General features: G+C 40.4%; 1 protein-coding gene across 1 annotated transcript; it reads right to left on the bottom strand.

Moving 5' to 3' along the window:
* Window positions 1-3,689: 3,689 nt before the first annotated feature.
* On the bottom strand, window positions 3,690-25,309 carry LOC117771366 (high affinity choline transporter 1-like). The gene is given in 11 exon segments (XM_034601630.1): window positions 3,690-7,210; window positions 10,060-10,277; window positions 10,461-10,614; window positions 10,879-11,003; window positions 11,006-11,021; window positions 12,485-12,633; window positions 13,301-13,348; window positions 15,947-16,102; window positions 17,363-17,476; window positions 17,807-18,015; window positions 25,031-25,309. Coding segments are annotated over 10 exon segments (1,707 nt in total). The 5' UTR covers window positions 17,991-18,015; window positions 25,031-25,309; the 3' UTR covers window positions 3,690-6,667.
* Window positions 25,310-26,486: the final 1,177 nt, after the last annotated feature.

Below are 26,486 nucleotides of genomic sequence, written 5' to 3'. Positions count from 1 at the left end.
GACTACGACGCTCGACCCGAGTGTCCGGCCTCCTCCATAGCCCTAGCAGCAGCCCCGCTCGGGGCGAGTAAGAGGAAGAGGTGTCAGATATGCCCCAGGAAAAAGGACTGTAAAACTCACAACACAAGGGTTAAACCTCACAACATTGACAGTGTCTAGGAAAATAATATTCTGATAAAGTGTTGTGACATTTGTTTTTCAGGGAAACCTTATCCCAATTAGTTAGGGAGCAGCTATAATTAAAAGCAACAGTATCCTTTGCTTTGGAAGAGGAGTTCCTCTTCCTAATAAGAGGAGTTTGGTGTTTGCATCCACTTGTTATAAATAGCACTAGAACGCAGTAAGAGCATGGTGCATTCCCCTAACTGCTTTGCTTTTTGTTTTCTCAAGAGGTCACTTCTTCACTTCTTCTTTTACTTAACACCAAAGCTTTCCAGATTCTTAATGTACCCTTTGTTTCATTGAGTCACACCAAATCTTTAAAAAAAAAAAAACATTTCAATCATTTGTACCAAACTAAAGCATTACATTAATCTAAAGATCTACCAGGTATATTTTATACCTCTCTTAATTAATTGTTGGTGAAAGAATCCACAGTCCACTTATCTGTCAAGCCAGATATAAGTATATGGTTTTGAAGGATGCTGCCACACAGGGGAAGAACGCAGAAACACAAACACAGTAAGGACCAGGCTCAGTTTATCAAACTATTTCCTTCAACTTTCCAGTCATGCAGGCAATGCATGCTGAGGACCTAACCTCAATGGTTAGGTCTTTGCTAAAGCTCAAATGTCGTCAATATGGCAAAACTTTGGACCAGAAGTGATAAATGAGATGAGAGCATTTGCACTGAAGTAGTCTGTAATAATAGTTCTATTTTAGGTGTTGATGGGCATCAGTGAAAGTGCTGGTCTTTCTGTCATGCATGGATCGTTGCTTTGTCCTTGGTTCTTTTGTCAGTGTCAGCTGTTTAATGTCCAGCTCTAGTTTATTCATATACTTAAAAGATAGGACAAGATGTTGAATATCCCCTGTATATTTTAAGGTCTTCCAAACTGTAGTGATGATAAATTGCCAACCAGCAGCCGTTAGAGTTAGCTAAGCTGCTTTTAGATTGTAATGTGTACTGTAGAAACCCCATATCTATTAGCAGAGGTCTAAATAGATCAGCCTGTGCCCTTAATGAATTGGTCATTAATCAACAAAACAAATCTACTTCGTGTGATTACAATATTATGTAGACGGATATTATTGACTGATCTAAAAGTAGATTATGAGATGTAAATTATTTTGTGTTACAGTAGAAGCAAAAAGAGGATGATTTGTCAAAATCTACTACAAAAATTGTACAGCATGTAGTGTAAATGATAAAATAACAAAGGTCCATGTAATAATATTAATATATATGAAATAGGAAAAAGTAAAACAGAAACTATCTTGGTATCTTAAGTTGTAAAACTAAAGCCAACTTAAATTTTTATTAAACAATCTTTTTTTAATCAACTGCGAAGGTAAACTGATGATCAGTTTACCTTCGATCTGCTCCATCATCTAGGTGGAGTTGCCATAGGAGCACGATTCAGTTGCAAATCTAGGATTTTTCTAAATCTGGGGCCATAAAGGGGCCACAATTTACACAGAGGGGCCAATTGCAGTATATGTCCAACGTCCATCACAATTCCCGATTCAGTAAGGTGATCATTTAGGTCAGTCCTTGTTTACTTTTAGCTCTATAGCTTTGAGCAATAACACACATCATTGAATTTATTTTGAAAATGGTTTCTTGGTCAAGCACATTGTGCTCTTCAAAAAACTTCAGGGGCCAGTGCCCCCCCCCCTGGATCCACCCCTGGATCCGACCCTCATGTGATTTAACAAGGATATCTCTATAATCAACTTAGAATTAGCTAACTAAACCAAAGCTAAACTTTTGATTTCAATGTTGACATTGCTGGATTTTTTTGTAGTGAGAGAAAAAAGTGCGAGTCTGTTGAAATGATGCCTCTGGTCATGTTTCATTCAACCTTAAAAAAATAAGCCAGTAGTGGTTTAATCCATGAAAAACAAACTTTACATAGAGCCAGGATAGTAGTTTCCCTTGTTTCCCATTCTATAAGCAGAGCTAACCAGCTTCATTTTATCATGCAGCCATTACAGAAATATCAGTCTCAGCCTCCCCAGAATGTTGAACTAACTGATCCTGCACCTTAACCTTATTCGCTCTTTTCATTTTACTTCAATGTGCTGAAGATCAGAGCTACGACACTGGCTCATCATCGCTGCTGACTGCTCTGTGTGTTTAAACAAGTAGACAAAGGCACCAATTGTTTAGAGCAAGACACCATTGCAGTTTTGCTTGTGGGCGACGGTGTTGCCAGATTACACAGTCGCAAAGGTGACATTAAAGCTGTGCCCTGGACCATGCACCTTCACAGTGAGGAATTCACACCAGCCTCTGAAATGTGGTGTATGGACTCTGCTCTGGTGTGCACCACAGTTTATATTTGTACGTAGAGTGCCACAGAGCTCAATTCTGAAAATAGTGCCTAAATTAAACACAGGACTTCTAGAAGCTATTACTCTCCTGGGGTTTGCGTGGTGAGGCAGCTCCTCCCCCTCACATGTTGTGTCAAACTCGCACTCCAGCTTGGCTGGGAAATATCAGAGCAGCTAAGCTAGGTGCTAATGTCAATTTAAACCCACTAAATGGCTGGAGCACTAATAGTATGTTGCATTTTTACTGTGTTAAATATTACTGCAATGCCTGCAGCTCTCGAGACATTGAGCAACCTAAAAGACACAAACTGACTAGGAAAAGATGCAAAACTGAACAGGCTGCAGGCTGAACTCTGGCACAGTGGTGCCAGATACTACATGAACTTATCACCTTGTGACCTGGTAGGGGGCACCTGGGGTGGCCGGTCAGGGGGTACACCCTTGGCTACAATTCAGACCCCACTCCTGCGTGTGCTGTTGGTTCTGCTATGTGGTTGATACTGTCAGGTTTGATGGCTCTGAATGGTTGATCTAGGGTCGAGAAAAATGTACCATTTTCGGATGATAATATTTAAACCAACTACAAACTGAGATTTAATTCATAGAGTGATTAAATAAAGCTCTTTAAAAAACTCCCAAATTGTCTTTAGTTTAAGTTTTATAGTGTACGTCTTGTGTATTTAGCTCCACCAAGGAGGTTGTGTTTTCCCCCGTCCATTTGTTTGCTGGTTTGTTTGTTTGTGAGCAAGATTATACAACAACGACTGGATGGTGTGGGTCAGGGAAGAACCCAATACATTTAGATACACATACGGATTAGGGGTAAGATACAGCGTCTTTTTTTTCACTTTTACTGTTTTCCCAGAGAATAGTTAATGGATCTTAATAAAAGAAATCAAGGGTGTTAACAGAACTGATTTCTATGGGTGTTTGAAAGTTAGTCCAGCTTGATTGAATTTAAGGGGACTGTTAGGCTTTGGCAGAGGTATGCACTAACTATGTTGTTCTGGGTTCTATTTTCTTTTTTCGGCTCAGCCAGTCTCTTAGCAATCTGCTTTGTCCAGGGAGATTGCACAACATTTTAGTAGGAATTACTAGGACTATACAGTGTACGCAATTTGGAAATCTTCAAATATCAGAAAAACAATTACTGGAAATGCTCATGTGTGTTGCGTGACTCAATGAGACGAAGGAATGGTCGCTTGATTTCAGCTTTTATTCCGAGAGAACATCACCCCATGGGGATTGACATTGATTACAAAGTAGGACCTTACCAAGTGGCAAGAGGAAACAGCCTTCACAAAAGTTCAGTATACAAACAACACTGTTAATGACAAACAACATGCATAAAAGTATAAAACCAAATCCATATAAGGGGAAAATACAATGTAGAACTCACTACTTACCTCATATTATAAAACTAACAGAACTGTCCAGTACTTTTATAGATGTCCTTTGACTAGCTTAACATGGGAAAAACAATCAATTCTGCTCAAAGATTAATAAAACGCTCAGATAACATACGTATGCTCCACTATTAAGGCGTGGCCATCTATCACTATATTGTGGACGGCTTACTTTCCTCCATCAAATCATGTCTTGACACATTATCCTATAAGGGGTGTTCATTCTAATTCACTTCTTCCTTAGACTCACAGGCATGCAACAGGTTTTTTCCTGTTAGAATTTGCGCCGACACAGATGACAGGTGGAGATAAAAATACTTTGAACTGAAGTTAAAACTTTATGTTGGTTACTCGAGATAAAATACATTTATGTTTCTCGTCTACTTAATGCATAGCAATCAACTTTGATAAAAAGTGTAAATAAACAAATCATGATCAGACTGTACAAGAATATAATACAGGTAGAAATCACAATCACACGTATAAAAAGATGCATGTGTTGTGTTCTGCATGCGTCATGTTTTCAGACAGTTTGTCCTCAGCCATTATTCTTTGAAAAATTACATTCATATGATATGCTTAGGATACTGTAGACGTCAGAATCATAGGTTGAAGTTTGTATACAAGCCAACCGTTCCATGAGGTATTTGAGCAGTGACTGAACATGTTACGATGTGCAGCAAATAAGTGTTGACAGTGGAGTGAAACCAGTTTCCAGTGATATTCAAAATGTAACAGTATGATAAGAGGACGGCTTTGTGGCAGTCACTCATTAGTAGAAATTTCACTTCTATCGAAGCTCAGGACAACAAAACATTTAACATTAAAAACCACACTGACAAATTAAATAGTCAGTTCTCTAATAAATGTCCAATCATCAAAAGAGGGTTAAAATTTGAACTTGTGAAACTTGATTTCAAATGATTAGAAACTGCTTCAGAGGAAAAACTGATCTCACTTTAAACTACAGCTTTGCATACAAGTAAAACAACAAAACAACAGCAGCAGCTATACAATTAAAAAAACACTGAACTGAAAGGCTCATACTGACTGACGGTTAGAAAAAAACAAGGAGGAAGATGTCTGACACTCACTTTCCACATTCAGTTTTCTATCATGAGAGTAAAACGCAGCTGAGGGGAATGGGCTTACAGTGAGTGTGGCTTGCTGGGGTTTTTTTCACAATAAATGGGTTAAATTAAATAGTAATAGGTGGAGTTGGAAACAAACCTAACCCATCAAACAAACCGACTGTGAGCTTTTGGTCACCATTTGTGATTTTATTGTTGCTTCCAAACACCATTGTACTGCAACCCAACTCAGAGCAGTTTGACGGGGCAGAAGTCATCTGTGGTTTAAATGTTGTCACAGTAAGGTAGAAACAAATCTGTCTCTAACATGTTTGTGTTTACTGAACAGTATTTGCAAGATGGAGGTAAAGGTTTCACTGCAAAAAATGTACATGGAAATATAGTTTTTATATAATATAGTTGAATCTGCTCTGATTACTCTCTCCTTCCATTTATTCAGATTCATTTTTGTGAAATCCAAGAAGCACTGTCAGGACAGTGGGCTGTTGCTAAGGAAAGATTTATGATAAAAACATAGCTTGGTGATCAGGGACCAGTACATTTACATTTGAAATAAAATCACAGTTACGAAGCAATGCTACTTTGTTTATATGAGTAACATTGTCAATGTCAAAATGGTCTTATTTTAACCAATATGCTGAGAATAATTACTGTTGCTGTGTAGTACAGCTGAAGGTAGAAGATCCAGTAGAGAAAATAAGAAAACATCCTTCTCAGACACGTCATGGAACAGTGCATACAAGTATGGATTCATTCTTTGTTCGTTGAGGAGCATTTCTTTGTTCTGGTTTGAAAGAGAGCCCTGTCTTGCTTGTCAAATCATTTGCAGAGGATCACACAGAGAGAAGTACACAAGAACAATGATTGCGTCATCACGAGACATTTCTCCTACCAGCCACACCCGAGTCAAGCTAATCAATGATTCCTTTAATAAAGGATGGAGAGGATGGCTTGAATTCCTTTTTTTCTGAGAAGACGTGACTTGAGTCTAACTCACTCTCTCTTGCGAAAGAAAAATCTGATGCAAACAGATTTTTACTCTGTAAACTATTTTATCATGATTGTGCTGGACTGATTTCTTAGTCATGAAGTCCATTTCTTGTGCGGGTGACCTTAAAGCAAGTCTACCACGGTCAAAAAGGAGCCCTTCTTGGTGTTAGGCTGGTCTCAATTAGTGTGGTTGTGCAATCTTTATTTAAGAATATCTAATGAATGGGGAGGTATATGTTGCATCATTGTGAATATTTAACTCAAAATCTTGTTTTTGGAAATTCATTTAAATGGTTTTATGGTTGAATTTGCCTTTGGTTTCAATTTGTGGACTGCTTCTATTACAGGGATTGTATGATGATCTGGTATTTTATTTGGGCCTTTATCTATGTTATAATCTTTGCTCTGTGTTATAGCTCGTGTGCGAGTGTAACCTACCCAGGGTGTCTGTTTTGACTGCATTCTGCGTAGAAGACCATGAGACAATGGATGAGGTAAGGAACCCAGAGAGCTCAGCACACACTCCACTGGATGTATATGTCATCGTCACAAATTCACTGTAAAGAGTCTGTACTCAATGTCCCGTCTTTGCCATTGTTCCCTCTGTGAACTCTTGCTTGCCAGACAAACAAACATGTCTGCCTCCACCCAGTGCCCACCTTCCCTCCATTTTTGTGAGCCTCCTTAGAAGCTGGTGGTGTCCAGAAGCTGCTTTGCCGTGGAGGCCTCTTCGTTATCCGAGTTGGTCCTCTTGTCGTCTGTGGCTATGGTCACAGGTTTCTGCTTGCGTTTGATCTTAAACAAATCCCATTTCTCGGAAAGCAGGTCCTTGTTGAAAATGATGGACGCCAACCAGGAGAACAGCAGAATGGACACAAGTGACATGATCATGATGGTGGTGCGGAAGGGAAAGTACTGGGTTAACTTTCCTTCGGCATCCAGCCGACAGCCGGGGAACTTGATTGCGGGTGGCAGGCCGATGAGGGGCTCGCCACTCAGGAGCCTCATGATTATTCCAATCATGTAGCCCACGCTGGCGCCATAACCGTTAGAAACCTTGAAGAAGAGGATGCAGACTAGCTGAGGGAACATGATTGTGTAGGACATGTCCACACCCACGAGCCAGAAGACCAGGACGCTGCTGTCCAGGAAGGTAAGCGAGGTGCCAGCAATACCCACCACCACCACTGAGATACGGATCACCCACTGCATCTCACGGTCTGAAGCCTAAAGGAGTGAAAAGAATGTGACAATGAGTTGCGGTTCACATTACTCCTCGTTAGAAAATGTAAAAGATCTAAGGATCATCTGGACTTAAGGCCTCCTTGGCAAACAGATCCTCTTACAAAGACAGTATCCATAAGTTACAGCAGTGTAAAAGAGCAGCAATGAATTGACTCATTATATGTAACATTCCTCGGGGGCGAAATCATGAAACACATCATTGTTTGAAGAGAGCAAATACCACTCAAATATTGCTCAGCAAATAACACTCTCAGTCTGAAACAGAGTGCACAGTGTACAGTATGTACATTTTTCTAAAGTCAATAGCTACTTTCTTGTCACCCCCAGCTTGTGAGCACAGTATAATCATCAGAGATACAGACTCTGGAATGTAAATTTATTGTGGCGACCCGCACAAGACTCTTTACATTGATGGCCATTATAGGCATTTCACTTTCCCTTAAGTAATACTGCAAATTGTGATGGATTTAAACCCCTAAAAGAGACATAATGTAATATTATCAAAAGTGGTACTGCAGCAATTTTGAATCTTGAATCTTACGGTGTCTTTGAGCATATAAAAATTAGGATGCTATAGACATGTGAAGTTAAAAACAGCATGCAAAATACAAAACTACAATAAAACAGGTAAAAACCAGGCACGGCTAGTTGGTGAGATAGAGTGATGTCATGTGCACTAAACCATTCAGAATGCAGTCTCCCATTCAGTTCAAAAGCCAGGTGTGCTTGCACCTTGGCGGATTGTTATTATATTGGCAGATATTGTATATTTGTAGAAAAAAATGGACGTAGACTCCGGGTGTGGAAAGTGAAGCCAATGCAGAAGGGCCTGAAACCTCTTTTCCCTTGAATGACCAGTAGAGATTGCCTCCACTGGTTGCAAGAAAAGTCTGTTTCTATAGAAGTCTATGACTCTCCTCCTCACTTGATTTATACTGGAACGTCAGTTGACATTTCCATACTGAGTTTATGGTCTAAATCTCTAGTTTCAAGCCTTATTCAATACAGCATGATGTTCATTTTATAAATTATGGTCCAAGATTCAAATAGATGATGAAGCCCTATATGCATTGGGGCATCGATACTGTGTGATTGACAGCTACACTCATCAAATGGGTGCAGGAAACAGATGTTTTGCCACTTTGTAACAAGAAAGTTATAATTTCAAAAACCAATGGGTGATGTCACGGTGGGTTGCCACTTTGTAACAAGAAGAGTAACTGTGCTTTGTGCACTTGCCTATATAGGTACTGTATATATTACTATCTTGATTATGCTCCCCTAAAATAACAGTGAAAAACTGTGCCTTTGACCAGGAGTGTAGGTCACTGACCAGGAGTGTAGGTCACTGACCAGGAGTGTAGGTCTCTCCCTTTCTGCTGCCTCAAGATAGCAAAGTGCAAAGGATACACCTGACCAGATATCATTTTAAGACCAACCATGGGTGCTAAAATGGGCACAACTTAAAAACATTGGCACTGTATGGGAAAACGACAACTGTGTTGGTCTGAAAATAGCAAAGACACTTGCATCCCCTTGGCACAACTGTTGCTTTACTTTGTGCCAGGTATGTGATAGGGCTACCACTATGCTAGCAGAACTGTGAGGCTATACTCTGAGCTAAAGGACAACACTAGCATGTCACCATACTATGACAAAGCTAACATCCAAGTGTTAAGCAGTTCTAATGTTATGTTTATGTTAGCATCCTAATAGATACTAATTAGCAATTCACACGTATAGTAAAGTTGAGGCTGATGAGAAGGTTATTAGCTTTGCTAGAATTTGTTTAAAAAGTAAAAGGGATTTTGACCTTATGTTGGTGCAGGAATAAAAATAATTGGGATCCATTGTCTGAGAATAGTTAATGTCAGAACAAGATGTTCTGCCAGTCTGCCTGGTAGAGGTTGAGATATTTCACCACTATAAGTGTAAAATTTGACCTCCAACACAAGGCATAACCAGTAGGGGTCAAAGCATAACCAAAGTCATTAGAATACTTCCACTGGGCACCATGAACAATTTCATAGCAACCCTGTTAATTTGTCAAGATATATATTAAAAAAAAGGCAAAAATGCCAACCATCTCGTTCTGGAGGAATCATCGATCATCAAGGTCTGTCAGATTTAGGGATGCACCAATTGATCGGCCAGTGACAGCATTGGCCGATTTTTTGCCTGATCAGTGTCAGTGAACCGATTGTGTGCCGGTAAATTTACAGTTATGCGCCGCACACGGCCGAGGTCCAGTGTGCACCCCTTTGATAGCAAGTGCAAGCAAAAATATTTCAAGTGCGACTAAAAATGTTCCTTTGTCGCTTGTTGATTGTTGTCGATTTAAGATAAGAGCAGAAGCAACGGTTTGGTTTATACAATGTCAGAGTCTCCTGTCTGAGTGTCCTCCCTCCACACCAACACTAGTCACAAGTTATTAGGACCTGAACAGTCCTGAAGTTAACTTTGCGTTTGTTTATGAGAAAAAAAAAAAGACATGACGCGATATAACGGGCACAGCCAGAATAGTGACTGGAACGATCCGGATTCATGACCCGACACCATCGATAAATAACTATATAAAAGTGATCGTCTGTTTGTGAGTGAAGAGTGACAGAGATAAGCATGTGCATGTACACACACACATATACACACACACATTTTCAATTAAAGAAAAGTTTGACAAAAATGTATGCTGTCAGTTATAGTTCTTAAAGAAAATCTGGAATTGGAATAAAGTTAAGGTTACATATTGAAATTATGTAAATATTTAAAACTTCAGATTAGGTCAAGGACATACTGTACGCACAATTTACATCTTTCTCCAAAATTCTCACCTGCTTCCTGAGGATGTTCTTGTAAATATTTGAGGACAACAATGAGGCGGAGGACAGAAGCGCTGAGTCCATGGAGGACATGACAGCGGCAGCGACAGCTCCAATGCCGATGACAGAGATGTAGGTGGGCGTGAGGTACTGCAGGGCGATAGGGAGGATAGAGCCTGCCTGGTTACGCTCATATGGGGTGGGCAATCCATAGCTGGTTGAGTTCCAGTCTGGAAGGAAGGATTGGTGATTACTTTGGATTAAAATCAAAGGGCAAGGGGGGGAATAAATAAATGAAACAAGAAACTGGGGTTAAATCTGATCAATAGAGCTTTATTCAGTTTTATTCAAGGTGTAAGGCCAATGTAGACACTGAGCTAAAATGTTTTTTCCCAAATTTGTTTAATATGTACCTGTAGATGCAGCCACAGCTCCCACCAGCACAGAGGGGATACCCAGCACCAAGCAGAAGGCTGAGGAGGCAAAGCAGGTCACTTGAGCCTGGGTGTAAGATGAGGCTGACAGGATTCTTTGGTAGAACGCCTGGTAAGCCAAGCCCCCTAGAGCCTGGCACAAACAACATGAAATTGAGACATGACAGGAATTAGTTTGTGAAGCATTGCAGGACAAGGGGAACAATCCTCCCATGACTTGCTGTTGTAATGCTTGGCAAATAGCTCATCTAATGAAATAAGAGCATTAATTTTACCGCTGCTTTCAATTTATTTTAACTGCTGTGATGGCAGGAGTTATGTAAATGCTGCATGAGCTGTGTATCAGAAAACATCAGAGCTGTCTGTAGATGTATATATTATCTCACACTCCACTCACCAGCAGCATGAAGTCGTCAAACCACTTTCCGGCCTCGTCGAGCTTCACCGTTCCGACCCAGGGAGCCTGGAAGGTCTGGTTGTAGGCCGTCAGTGAGATGTCCAGAGAGTGAGGGTTGGTCAACAGAAAGGAACACACACCCACTGTATACACAAACACAAGGACACAACTAATCTGATTATGGGTCCAAGGGGGGTGTTTTCAGTCAGACACTGGGATTAGGAATCTGAAAGTAGAGCTAGAGTTGAAGCTCCTGTTTGTGAGAGGCTATACAAAACTATGTCCTCACTGTGGTTAAATGTACATACATCTCATCTGTCCATAATTCCATACATATACACATACAGTCGTACAAAACAAACCAAAACATTTACAAACATGAAGAAAAAAAACAATCAAAATAAAAGAGGCAAAAGTACACACACACACACACGCACGCACAGCTTTCTTATTGAGGACACTCATTGACACAATGCATTCCGTAGCCCCTTACCCTAACCATCCAAAAATGCCTAACCCTAACCCTTAACCTAACTCTTACCTAACCCTAAAACCAAGTCTTAACCCTAAATAGTCTGTTAAGGGGGGGGTCATAAATGAGGACCGGCCCAAAAGGTCCTCACTTTCCCAAAATGTCCTCACTCCGTAGGTTGTAAGGTCAAACTGGTCCGCACAAAGATAGCTGTACAAGGACACGCACACACACACGCCTAGCAGCAAAAGACCTGTGTTCAAATGGTTGCTCCCTTTTAGAGTAATATAGATATCCTCCCTTTTTTTATTTCAAAATAATTGTATTTATGGCAATACCAAAAAATATGGATAATATTAGCGCAGGCTGCCAGATGCCAATCGATGCTGTAGTTAATCTAAGGACATAGAATAAGATTCAACTCGGTCCATAGACAGAAGGCACACTGACCCGCCCCCACTGACAGCTACAGTGCACCGGAGGTCTGTTCATCCCATTTTTATTGTTGTTTCACTTATCTCGTGTCCAAGTCATGCAAAAATTGAAACTGGGCTTTCTCTGGCTATTTATAAAAGACATGCCAAGTGTGAAGTTGATAAGATTATAGGTTCAAGAGATACAGGTTCCACATACAGACAGACATTTGTGGAATTAGTAGGTAGATAGTGTTGCAATACATTGTAGTTTGTGTCTTGTGTGTACGTATGTAACGTTTCATATAGTGTATAGTTGTTTAACTTTAGTGTTGTCAGCGACATGGTACAGAACTTTCTAGCCGGCCCCGAGCTAACACTATACTGTGATTTTAAAACCTTTGGACTTTCTCTACTCATCTCTAAAAAACGCAGCTTGCTAGAAATTGAAATCATGTCTGTTCAGTAGTAATTGCTCCACCAATCAGAGATGTTGCAATTATTCCTGAGGATTGTGGGTAGTGTGGTCCTTCTCCTTGACATTTTGACTAAAACATGTTACTCTTAAAATGCAGTTGATATCATATGGACTTGTGGCTTCTTCAGGAGAATATAACACAATAGTGTTATATTCACAGTCTCGTAGCTTGTGGTAAGTCTACAACATCGATATCAAATTCCTTATCCAAAAAAATTATTGGGATTCTTAGTGTTTACGCACCAGGCTGAAAAAGATGAGGATGAGCTGGATAACGTCTGTGTAAGCCACAGAGTAGAGCCCCCCCAGCAGAGTGTAGATTATGGCCACCACTGAGGAGATGACGATGGAGTAGACGTAGGACAGATCCAGGATCACGCTCATAGTTCCCCCTGGAACAACACACAGCGTGGTGAGTGTAGGAGGACTGACAGAGCCAGCAAACTCTTGTGATGTACAGATGATGTAGCAACAGATTCATGCAACTTCTTACATAATATTTTCTTTAAGTGTTTCATTAGGTTCTCAGTCTCACTTCTGCTTTTAAGTCTTTTCTCTCACACACAAACACACTAATATACATGCATCCACTCTTATGTACTTTGACTTAGGATTTAAGAAGCTATGCAATGACATTGCCTTGTTGCCTTAATGTTGTATTTTCCAAAAAAAAAGCATTGACAAACAACTTTTACCAACAAATAGCAAAACCTTACATTTCTAGAAGTCTGAGTTATGAGTAAAGTTACACTCAAACATGTGTGGCAAAGCATCAGATTGCTTAGATAAAGTAACCAGGCAACACAACCATACAGAAACATAATAGAAGCAGCCTATTGATTGTGACTCCAAAATATTCCTTGTTCACACACTTAGGTGTAGTATCTCACTTTAAATAGTGACAGATGTTGATTAAAGTAAGAAAACTGAAGATCAATGTACAGAGAAGTGTCTTCAAGTGCAAGAAATGTAAAAAAAAAAAGTAAAACTATTGGTAATGTAAACAAGTTAATCAAAAAAATATCTTGTTACTCAACAAGGCAAGCAAAACGTCACTACCTTCACCGTCTCTTCTGCCACATTGCCAGGGTCCCCCCCAGCCGCAGCCTGCAGCCACACCACAACAATGCCCTTAAACAGAGAAGTGTCAGATCGGCACCATCGCTCGCCACTCACCACCCTGCTGACCTGTTTATCTCCCTGCGGACCCCGCCACCCTCTAAACCACCCCACCACTGCTGTCTGTCTCACCCACTATAGCTTTGCATCATCTTGATGATATATGCATGACCTTTTCAGTTTGACCTTGGCTCAGTGACACTTTAAAAAAATATGATCTGTTTTTTTTATTAATTCTGCTTGATTATCTAAAGAGATAATAATTTCTTCATTACCCTTAAAACAAAAGATACTACAGATAGTAAACTGTTCTCACTTGGCACTGAAACGCATCTGGTCACATGAGCTCTAAATACAAATGTGAATGAACCTAAACACACACCTTTTTACTGAGACCACAATGACGATGCACAGTGTTAACTTTGTATGACCAACCACTTATATGCCACCAAGGCAAGTTACTGCAACTCATTAAACATTTTTTAGATAACCCTCAGTTTTCTTTTGGATCTGGAGTTATTCTGTGCATTTTCCAGTTTTTATGAGCCGACAGGTTTTCAGAGGAGTAAAATCTGAACCACATGTGGTCACATGCTTTCTGATGCCATGTGTGAACTGAAATCCATCTCAACCAGATCTAAACTTGATCTAGATATGTGTAGACACACATCCAGATCAAACAGTTGCTTTTTGTTGTTGTTTGTCCAGTAATTTACTTTATGACAAGGCATGTATTGTTAATAATATCTGGGTGGTCTGTTTTCCATAGCTCTAGATTCTCTTATCTGTTCTGTGCTGAGCTATGCTGTACCCCTCTGTGCTAAATTTAGGAGTAGAAGAATTCAGGGGGCTCTGGGGCTTAATGGGCAGCACCAAGGATTGACAGAGGCAAAGAGCTGCCTGAATAGACCCTGTGTTGTTTTTAGCTCCTTGTCCCACCCAAAACTCATGCCTGGGGTGCGCACATAGAGACACAGAGACACAGAGACACACACATACAGACGCACTCCCATTGCAACCTTTCGGTCCTGTACCTAATTTCTTCCTGGCAGAAATTTGACCATGATTGTGTTGTTAATACATCACTATGGCACATGGAGGGGGTGTGTGTTTTAAAAGTTAAATCCTCTCTGGCACTGGCACTGACCCGCATGCACGCACAGACACCACACGCACACACGCAAAGTGTTTTTGTGTGTGCGTGTGATGCCACGCACACATCAGTCATGTATCCATAACTGTCCAAGAAACAACGTCAGGAGGTTTTACTGATGAGTGAGGGTAACCCTGTTTCTATATTAGTTTAACAGGTTTGGATAAAAACGTCCCAGGAACATTCCTGCCTCTCTACCAGTCCTTTTGTGGTGTGTCAACACAGTGACTCAGACACGGTCAATGGATTTCACAGCTCCCCTCTTTAAAACTTTGACTGATTAAAACTATAGTGGAAGCATGAAGCCCTCGTCAGTCATTGAGAATCTTGGAACAAACAATGGAAAGAAGTTTGTAATGACACAACAATCTATTATTGATCACCTTTCACAATCAACAGGCTGCTCGATCTTTAACCCCCTTTTTCAAATAACACTGGAAAAGAAAACAACGTTAAAAACACACACTCTAAAAAACATTTTGTACACACAAATTTTCTCTGCTGCACAAACACCCACACGTACTCACAATGCACAGCACATGTACACTTGCATCCACAATCTCACACACACACACACACACACACACACACACACACACACACACACACACACACAACACACACACACACACACACACACACACACCACACACACACACACACACACACACACACACACACACACACACACACACACACACACGAGTGAATAGGGAAAACACATGTAGTAACTTTTAACAGCACGAGGAGACACTTAAATCTTAAGTCCCCTAGTCCACGAAATAATAGTCAGTCAGTTATTTTAGTGACTGACCCTCATTGAGCTTATAAAACTGAGGATCGATATTTGTGTTTTGATTTCATTTCAGCGGAGCAGCAAGAACGAGCATCCACAGCGTTGTCATGTAACATGTGTGTGTGGCAAATATATTGCAGTAATTACTGCTTTTCCACCCGGAGCTTGGTTCCATCAGACATTTAAGACTAAATCCAGTATTTTCTTTCTGCCCGGCATCATACAGCTCTCTTTTTTCTGAACTGTTCAGTTTTTGTTATTAAGTTAAGTGACTGTTCACTAAGCTGCACCCACTTATTGTGCTTTAAAGTGTTTGTGCACATTGTGTAACTAGACCTGTGGGGGGCCTGCGTGATTGCACAAGTACATGTGTGTAAACGATTCAGTGCCAGACAGTTTTACAGAGTGAGCTAACTCACCCAAGCTGATGAGTGTGCCATGTGTGCACAACTATTATTATTTAAAGGTGTCGTTCTGACGTCACAGTCCATCAAGCACCAATGCAGCTCAAGTCTTGATGGTTAGTGGTTTATTTATTTTGTGCACATTGTGTACCTAGATCTGTTGGTGCCTGCATGATTGCTTAAGTAGGTATGTGCATACGATATACTGACAGACAGAGTTTGAGCTAACTTACCCAGGCTGACGAGTGTGCGTGCCACCCACAGGACATCAGCCACTAGTGCGGGAAAGATTAGCAGAACGCTCAGGACGTTCCCATACTTCTGCTGGAAGGGGTCCATCATTGTCACATACTTGTTCTCTCTCATGGGCTTGGCAAAGAAAAAGCCACCTGTGTGATTAAATCAGAAATATAAAGTCAGAGACTCTCTCGATGAGGCAATCAGGCTCAAAACATGGCAGCCCTTTTAAAAACACTGAATGAGAGCGAGAGGAAGAAGAGGAAGAGGGTGAGCGCGAGAGTCAAAGTACAAGTGCGTATGAACAATAAGAGAAACAAATGTTCCCTCCAGATAACTCAATAAACAACTTCAGCTGAACTCTAGGGTCCACTTGGTCAACAATGGACAACAACAGAAGCGGAATGTTAGATTTCCTGATCAGGGACTTTGGGGTTTCCATTTCCCATAATCCCCCCCCCCACACACACACACACAAACACACACATACAAGCTATTGTGACAATAAGGCCAAGGAAGTGATCATTTCACTTGTTTCAAATGTTTACAGACGAATAACTGAGTTTGTCAGTTTGGTGAAATCAGGAGCAGGAAATCCAAGTCTCTTTGCACCTGTTGCCTCAACATTATTTCTCATGGTCCTATTTTTAAAGTGAGCGACACTTTTATTGGAGTGTGGAGTCTGTGGGGGGTTGGGGGTATGGGAGCAGCGTTGGTGGCCAACAACACTTGAGAGACGGAATCAGTTCAGTTTGATATCACACCTAATAATCTGTGTGTACAGGCTTTATGAAACTTTATTTTATTGTTATCTAAAATTAGCTGGTATACCCATTTAAAGTAAATATCCTTTACAATTACTGCATATACTTGTACTGTAAAATACATTGTTTTTTCATCCCACAGGACTTTTAATAGCTGCTGAGGGTTAAACAAAGGAAACAATAATGACGATAACCTTCCCTCTTCCAAACCTGACCACATAATCTTCAAGTCAGAGATGTGAAGAAGATGGGATAGAAGACAGACCAATTCAAATGGCAGTATTCACATGTTATCAGCGTTTATCGCAGTTTACTTTCCCAACCACTAGTACCACTGGCATTTACTGCAGGTACTCATTTCAGACCTTGCATGCACGACCTTAGGTCATGTGTAACAAGACTACGTTAGGCTGCATAAAGTACATACCTACTTTTGTGTCTATTTAAATCTGTGATACTGCAGTGCGTGAATAACATGGACTCTTAGATCAGTTTCACTCACAAAGTTGTATCCAATTAAATTTGACCGCAGACTTCAATGAGCTGACATGATTCGTAAAAAACAACAAGAAGAGGGTGAAAGGGGAGGTCAGGGCCAGGTTTATGGTTCAGGGTTTTATTGGCTTGAGGATCAATTGTGCCACTCACCTAAGAAGAAGGTCAGTACATAGGGCACAGGCATGAGGGCCCACACTGCGCCCAGTGTTGGGTTGTATGTTGCCTCAGCTATACCAAGGATGAAGCCTCCACCCACCCACGTAGCTGCAGAGAAACAAACACACGTTATAGGAGAAACATGACATACAGTGTGTGCATTACCATCATTTTACACATAACCGACAGCAATTTAAGACGACTGTTATCACTTGATACTTTGTTTATTCAATCGTAAATTTCATGTATGCAATATGCCTACTCATACACTACCATTACAGCTGTCACTTTATCTGTCAGACATTTTCTTTTGTATAAATACTTGATACACCTCTCCATTTATGTTAGACACTGTCTTTTCTCATCAATGTTGTAAATGTATAATATATGCGTGACATCTATTGCACCTCTGTCTGTCCCGAGCTCTCTTTGCTTTACCTGTAAGAGTGAAGATGCCGACGAGCAAGTTGATGTTACGCCCGGCCAATAGCGTCATCTCCATGCCGTCTCCCTTGAAATTCTTCTCCTCCTTTTTGGAACGCAGGGACGCCCAGATGCCCGTGCCCAAGATCAAAAGGTAGAACACTGCCATCACCGCCAGGCCGGGCACATTGAGAGCCATCCGGAACTACTGCTGTGTGCGTTCTCTGTTGGATAGAGAGACAGAAAGGGACAAACATGAAGATTTGAGTGGCTACAAAATACAAAAGATCATATAACAATACAGCTTGCAATGATTGTTTAAATCATTAAAGCAAATAATACAAAATGCACAAACAAAAATCACATATTCACATTTACTATGTGTGTTAAAATATTTGTAGGACTGCAGGACAGGAGGGTGGGGAGGCAAGTCTGCAAATATTCAGATGTCATCTAAGATGATTCTGACAAACAAAAAGGTACATTCATCATGTGCAGAAAGCTATTAAGCACAAATGATAAACAACAATGAACAGAAACAGTAGGCTTTATTCAAATGACTGAAGAGAGTAAGGTGAGCAAGGTAAAAAGATGTCGTCTCAAAGAAAGAATGAATAAAAAGGTTGCAGTGGGAGCAAAAAAGACAGGAGCGGCAGCATCTCGGATGACCTGACTCTACTTGCTTGGCAGACGGAGTGATGGGGTGGAGAAAGGTGGAGTGGAGGAGGAGAAAACAGAAGGCAAGGGAAGAGAGGGATGAAGATACGGAGAGCAAAAGGGGTCTCACCATAATACTTGGCAGCACTGACAAAGATGGCGGACAGATGTTGTCCCCCGTCTTCAGTGGTTGGGCGGGACGAGTTTCGACCCCATACATTTGGAAGTAAACACAACTCAGAGCCAAGTTAGTGTGTACGTGTGTGTGTACGTGTGTGTGTGTGTACGTGTGTGTGTGTGTGTGTGTGTTTTGATACTGTAACTGTGTGATGAGCAGATGGTTTCTTAAAAAAGGATTAATATATGAGAAAAGTCTTTGCACCTATAAAAAAAGCGTTAAACTTTAGGTGCTGGTTTGCACCTACTTGCCCCTGCTTCTCTGCACATCAACATGGCTTATATCAAGTACACCCCATCAACTGTGTTAATGCAAGGCAGGAAAGTTGAAGGACCACTTTGATAAATATCACAGTAAGGCAGTTTCTTAGAGAACCCTTTCCTTTATTAAAGACAAATGTATTTGTAATAAAACACAGCCATTCTTTTCATGGTGAAAAAAACAAGACATGGCTCCCTCCCAACAGGGTGAAACACATCTGGTATACAGAAAGCTTTGGCTCCAATCATAAAACTCGAGAAAGAATGAAGGCATGTATATCCACATGGAAGAATAGAGAAAGGAGAAGAAGGATATGCTTGTGAAAAGAAAGGAGCGAAGAAAATACCAGTAGGAGGTAAATGTGTGTGTGTGTGTGTGTGTGTGTGTGTGTGTGTGTGTGTGTGTGTGTGTGTGTGTGTGTGTGTGTGTGTGTGTGTGTGTGTGTGTGTGTGTGTGTGTGTAAGGAATGGGTAAGGGACTGGGGGGCTGGAGGAGTTGGTTCTGTGCCAAAATCAACAAAAGCCTGAGAAGCTCACTGACGTGGCTCATAACAGCTATGTATGTGTTTGCGCACACTGTTACAGCCCATACGTACCAGACATTACACAGCTCAAACCCATATCATCAAAGATAAAAAAAGAAAAAAAAATACATAGAAATATAGTGTCATTTTCGAAACTATATATTTTGTAAACAGATATTCCGAGCTACATTGTGAACTTCTTACCTCAGTACAATGAGTTACAAGGGAAACACAAAACATCAAGTATGAATCCAATAAATATACAGCATTATTTTAGTCAATGTGAACACTATGGCGTCAAAGCATTATTATAAAAAACAAACAACATTCTTCTCAAGCAGTATTCAAAGTTGTAAAAAAACTTGATTCTCAGTTGGTCTGGCAGTACAAGCAGCTCAGCTGCAAACAAACAAGTATGGAGTCTGAGACCTCAACAATGCTTAGCCAAGTAATTGCTCTAGTAATTGGTGCTAGCCACCACTAAAATCAACAGCATTAACATCTGAGAGAATGTTTGCAATCTTTCCAAGGGCTTGTAAAACTTTTTAACGGGGCTTCATGCAACCGCAGAGGTGGCAGATTTCCCTGTAGGCTGCTGGTATTTTGCTGCTTGTAAAACAAAAGAACATTGGGGAAGGAATCGTGAGGAAGCCTTGTACCAGTGCCATGAATTTCTTACATAACTGACACATTTATGGATAAAACCTACAAACCTTTATTGTTACATGTTGAAAGACATGCATGTGTTGATGTGACTTTAAAGCTACACTTATAAATGTTTCATACACCTGGTAGTGGAAGATCTCCAACACACTCTTATCAGGCTGTATATGAAGATGGACTACATGACTGCCACCCATAGGTGACGCCAAAGGATCTCAATCGCCACCTGGTGGCTGACTTTCTAATTGGGTCCATGTACAATCCACATAACATGGAGGAGGCAGGATTTATGACCTATACTGCTTCCAAAAAACACGTCAAATAATTGTTTCACAAAGATAGTTTTTGTCATTTTAGCATAGTTCTTATCACACTGATGCGTGTTCAAGGGCTAATATTTCTAGATAGCTGCTATAAAAACGAGGTGAAGCTTGACAGCTCCGACCAATAACGTTTGGTCAATCACGTGTATTCACTGCTCCTAGTGACCGTTTCATATTCAATATAGCTTGATTCCTCCTTCAGCTAGTGGCTAACTTTGTCTTTGATACTATAGGTGATGGGATTCAGTGAGTTCTTAGGTATTTGGCTTCATACAACTACCAGTCGCTGCAGGAAATGAGGCAAGCAAAAGCAGTGAAGTAAATGTACCGAAAAGCCAGAACTAAAAGAGGCTCCGGGTTTCTTACTGGAGCGACCCATTGGACATTAATAGCATATGAGGTCAGTTGATTTATTGGTATGGTACAATGTTGATTGGTGGAGCTTTATAATATTAGTGAGTTTCAGTTTGTATCAGCCTTTCTTAAGCTTTTACGCAGGGTTAGCACGGCCTAGACTAGTTTACTGAGCCCCTCTCTCCTCTTTGTACAGTATGCAAGATATTCCAGAGCAGAGAGAGATCTGGGGTCCCTCTATAGAGATGTGCAAGCTTGTTGACCTATTTTGGAGTTGAAAAAACTCCCTTATACGCCCCCTCCCTCACTACACACACTTGGCCCTCTTCTTTCAGTGCGATGCGTTTGATGTCCATAAGGACCTTGTTGGTGAATGTGGCTAATCTGCCTTTCCTGTGAGGCAGGATGTGCTCATGTTACCGACTCTGGTCCAAATGCAAAACAGGGAAACGCATATTCAGATACTTAAACTGATCGTCACACTTCACTTTCACACCTTCATTTACTTTGCCATATTTTTTTGCAGTTATTCAATGTCTGGATTCAGTGAGAGTTGAATCAAGAGCATGTCTGGCTGAAAAGGATGCCAAGCTAATTTTTAACTTATGTATGCCGTAGGCAACTTCTAACCTGGCAACAAACTCTCGTTGCAATGGAGCACAACTATAGAGTCAATAATGATGTTTTCCTTTAAAGACAATCCAAACAGGTTGGCTAATGTATTGACATTCACTGATTTGGTCAGAATAATTCATGTCAGGTAACATATGAATGTAATTAAGTCTCAGACCTTAAAGCCCCTGGCCCTCCCTTTTGGAAGCCAGATGCAGGATTCACAAATGCTTATTGTTACTAATCTCATAGAAAGTCAACTTCATGCCAAATATCAAATATTGGCAAATAAAGTTTCACTACTGAGGTGAAATGTACCTTCATCAAGCTGGGTGATAAAACAATAATATATGGCAAAATAAAAATGTCCTAAACAGCAATATCATACAATTTTTGATTTATAATGCTTATGGATTGTGCAAGCATGGTGGGAGGCATGACCATAATCAATTCTCAATGATCTCCCTGAAGACTAGTAAAATGTTTTGCTGTTCACCAAGTGTTTGTTATTTGATTCCCAGTTTAAAACCACAATTAATTGTCTGGTGTCTTCAACTTTGACTAAGCCACAACTCTGAGTCTTGACAGCTGAAAGAAATAATGTTTAGACATATCTGGTGAAAATTATCATTATATAAACATTTTTATCGTGTTAACATTTTTAGCCATGAAGGCTAGCCTTAATCCTCCATTCATAAGAATTTGCGAATGGGAATCATTCATTTCTATCAATTGAGTATAGAAACAGTTACCAGTTAAGAGTTTTATTCTCTGCTGTCCCCGAGTGTTTCTCTCTATAATAGTAAGTCTCGAACTTATTATATTAAACACACATACATGCATTATCCCTTAACTTGAGAAAATGTATGTTGTGATTTGGTGCTATACAAATAAAATGAATTGAATACTGACAGAATGCACCGAGCAAGGTCGTAAGTATGAATAAATTAAGATTTGTTTTCTTTCTCCTACGCTCTTAACGTTATGCAAATTATTTGCCCCACCTTCTTTAAATAGTCTGTGAGTGGCTGGGAGCTCCCTCACAAGCTGCTCTGTATGTGTGTGTGGGTGTGTGTACATGTCACTTCCGCAGCTTTCTTACTCAGCACCTGGTATCTTTCCATAACTCTTGTTACACAACTCAATCGTCAACACAATGCAGGCACATTTAGAGATGGAACTTTCAAAAGGGGTAGGACCCACTTTTCTATATATATCTGAATGGTTATTTTTACTTTGAGACCTGTGCCACTTCTTTTAAGGCATTGGTAATTTTCACAATGAGTTATTTCTTAAGGCAATAAAGTCTGCTGACAATCATTTTTATAAAAGCATAGAAAACATGTTCTTCTGATTTCACTGTGAAGATGAATTATCAGGGGGGTTTTTTTGTGGTGAAAACCAAAGGAACAATAATCCTTCTGAGAAAACTCTCAAGGCAAAAAGCATTGACAGCAATGACTGTATAACGAAACTGTACTGGCACTGATGCTGCAGCATGGTGCCACTCAAGGGTACCAATGACAGTCAAGCAAGTTTGTTGAGGTTCCTTTAGACTGTTGGCAACTAGGGTGAAAAAAAGGGTTCATAATTTGATCATTCTGGACGTTCCTATGGTGGATCCACATGTACAGTATAGGGCCTCAAACAAACGTTCGTTAATTAGCCAAAGCAAACATTTACCAGCAGTCACGAAGAAGATCCTGTTTCTATTCAAGTAGGACTTTGGAAGTTTATTGATCCTTTTGTGTTTTGCTGTGAGTTAAAAATTGCATTTGAACTTTGCAGATGATTCACTCTTCATTGTCACAAGAGTTTCAAACTCACTATTGTGTCCTTAATCTTTCTCATCTGATCAGAAATCGCTGCTGTAAACCTCTAAAATCATGCATTAAAGAAAGATATAGATTTAGGATTGTGAACAAAATGTCACCTTCAAGGCACTGGGGTTTTGGAAGAAGACAGGTATCCTCAACCTCTGCTGTACAAGGATATACTGCAGGTTTGACATGGCCTAATGACATCTGGAGGCTGTGCGCAACAGGTTGAATGTGACGTTTGGCTCTGTGAGAGAAAGCAGGCAGAGGATTGATAACCTCTGTGAGAGAGTGTCGTTGGACTTCTTTCCTGTCTAAATAATTGACATGTTTTCTCATTCCTAACGTTGTAGAAGTGTGTCTTGGAATGTGCGCAGCTACACTGTTTCTAGAAATACCTGTCCTCACACACCTCCTGTTCCTCTCAGTACTTTTCCGTTCAGAACGACTCTTGTTCCAACCGAGAGTTTGCCACATGCGTCATCACCATCTTCCCCCCCTGTAGTTATGTGGAATTATGCGGACATAATTGTCTGCTACAATTGACATTGACAATGAACAAAGATGGCAGCTTTCACAACCAGCCAGCACACGTGTGTGCCTTCGTGCACGTTCACACATGAAACTTCAGGTCGATGCTGAGAGCCAATGAAATATGACCTTGCCACGGTCCAGACACAAGCGTGTCATCTTTCACAGAAAGGGAAAGGAAGAGAGTGAGATGACCAACAGCGAGATCCTTAAAAATACCTGCTACCTCTTATTTTCTCTGTAGTAGCTCTCCTCTGAATCTTAATATGAAAAATGTCACTTTTATGTCCCACATCACCTCAGGGATCAGTTCTGTGGAACAGATCATCTCTCATCCATCACAGCTCACAAGCAGAGCAAGAACCAAGGTATGAAGGTATCAAACTACTAAATATACAAAGAAATCTAACATTCAAAACAATCTCTGCACAATTTAAACTAAAACCACGAGGCCACAAGGTTATATTGAGTATATGTTATCTTGATATCTGCTTTTAAAGACAGAGACACAGAGGACAACCTTTACACAAAAGATGAACACACGTTCACCGTCTGTGACAAGTTGCTAATTCACTCATGGTACAAACAGGTGATTTCATCAAAAGCTTATGCAGGGAACAATTAATGTCCGGCTGAAGTCTATACAATCAGTTTGGGGACAAATGGAAGCTAATCTCTAAAGTCTTTTGAAGAGAGCCAGTCACTTTGTCAGTTCACCAATGTGCTGCTTGTAAAGCATGTTAACAAGTAAATTAAGAAATTAAGAAAATAAATACAAACTTGAGGATTTCTTACTGAAATAAATGAAAACAATCTCTCTTCGTCCTGCACATACAGGCACTCTGAAAATATGGAGTCAATAAAATAAAATAAATATTTCTTCCTTTTTAAGATTTTTTTTTTTTTTTTTAAATGCCTTAAATAAATATTCAAATACTGAAAAGAATATCTTTTCATTGGTTTAATTATATTGTCTTTAGTCTGATACACATACGTGGTGGTTTCAGCCTCTGTTTTCAGACGAGGTGCAGTGGAAATTTACAGCCGATCAAAACAAGTGATAGGAGACAAAGAGAGGGATGGATTAGTTGTAGTCACAGAAGACAAACCACAAGAGCCAATTTATCTCTGCAGCTGAGCCCCTCGGTGCTATAACTGTGACAGACGCCCAGTGTCCCAAATGGACCGAGCGCAAACAGCTGTCTCACAGAAAAGAACTGAAAGAAACAACAAATAATGTACATAGACAAAATAAAAATAAAACTTTCAACGGGCAAAAGAGATTGGCTAAACACCGTGAGGGATGATGGAAACACATACCTGGGGTCGACGGTACGTGTCAAGTGATGTGACGCTGACGTGCAGAGGAAACAGAAGCTACTGTGACAGCTGATAGATTCAGTCCAGATGGCGAAAGATCCACTCATCCACAGTGCTGAGGGAGTGAGGGCGCGTCTGCCAGACAGATGGAGGGAACACACACAAACAGTAGCTGTCCTTCACTGTCTGATTCCCAAAAGAGTCTGCTTGAGAACTTTTGTCAAACAAAGTGAAAGAGTCGTCAGAGCTGATGCTGAGAGATCGTGAGGGGTGGTGGTGGAGGGAGTGAGTACGGAACTCTCTAGAATCGACACTTCGCATCAAGTTTATAGCTCGCGCGATGGGCGGGGTCACAAAGGCGACAGAAGCAGAGGGACGCTGCCGCTACTTCAACCTGATTGGGTGGCTGCCTTGGTCCCCCCCTGGCCTGCAGCCAATACGTGCGTCGGGGCGTAGGAGGGCGGGGCACAGCAGCCCCCGGTTGAGCTGCTTCAGGTCCACACGAGCATGACTGAGGGGCACGCACACACGAGTTTAGTTTTCGGCGCTTCCTTCAAGTGCTCTCTAAAAACAAAAATACAGAAACTGTTTGCATATTTTAAATTAATGACACCAATCTTCATCGTTGTGTTTAATTGCAGCTCACTCCGTATAAAGTTAACGTACTTGGTCAGATAGCGCTATATAGTTAACTATTTGTAAAGTCTACATTAGGCTATGATATTTTCCTGATAGTCATCTCTCTAATTGAAAGAAATGATGATTATTATAATAATTATGTGTGCAGTAATGCAATGGATTGCACATATATTATTATTATTATTATTATTATTATTATTATTATTATTATTATTATTATTATTATACCACAGCTTTGTTGAATTTTCTATCTTCTTTAAAACTTGGAAAAACGCTCAACATTAAGTCTACCTTGTGAAAGGGTACCCACCCCAAATGTCTGATTGCCCGCCCCCAAACTGAGCAGTCGAGATCCGGGCCTGAATCTCTGCAGCAGAATTATTGCATTATGTGGTTGGGTTTCAAAATTTGCTGTGGTGTTCAATTATGACGATTTGTTTTCCTCACGGATGAAGATCTGGTCAGGAGTTGATTTTTTTTCTTTGTTTTTTTACCATCCGTAGACAGGATACAAGGGTTTTGATCTCATGATCTACTACATGCAGATGGTTATACTACTGGTCTTCACTGTATATACTTGTTGACCTTTAGAACAAGGTAAGAATTCACACATACTGTATGTCAAGTTTGTTGAATGGGTTTTTCTTTCCTCACTAGTATGAAAATATGTAAAAAATGTATGAAAATATTTTTCCATTTGGCTTCAACTGGAGCATACAAAGACCCCTTTATACACACTCTGATCTGTGTGCATTAAACACACTTAAGTTCAAAATTATATTATTATATTCTATGATGAGATGGGAGCTCCTCCACA

The sequence above is a fragment of the Hippoglossus hippoglossus genome, chromosome 1 (genome assembly GCF_009819705.1).
Source record: "Hippoglossus hippoglossus isolate fHipHip1 chromosome 1, fHipHip1.pri, whole genome shotgun sequence".
In the NCBI taxonomy this organism is placed as follows: Eukaryota; Metazoa; Chordata; class Actinopteri; order Pleuronectiformes; family Pleuronectidae; genus Hippoglossus; species Hippoglossus hippoglossus.
The sequence above is the reverse complement of the archived record's forward strand: the minus strand, read 5'-3'. Positions and strand labels throughout refer to the sequence as shown.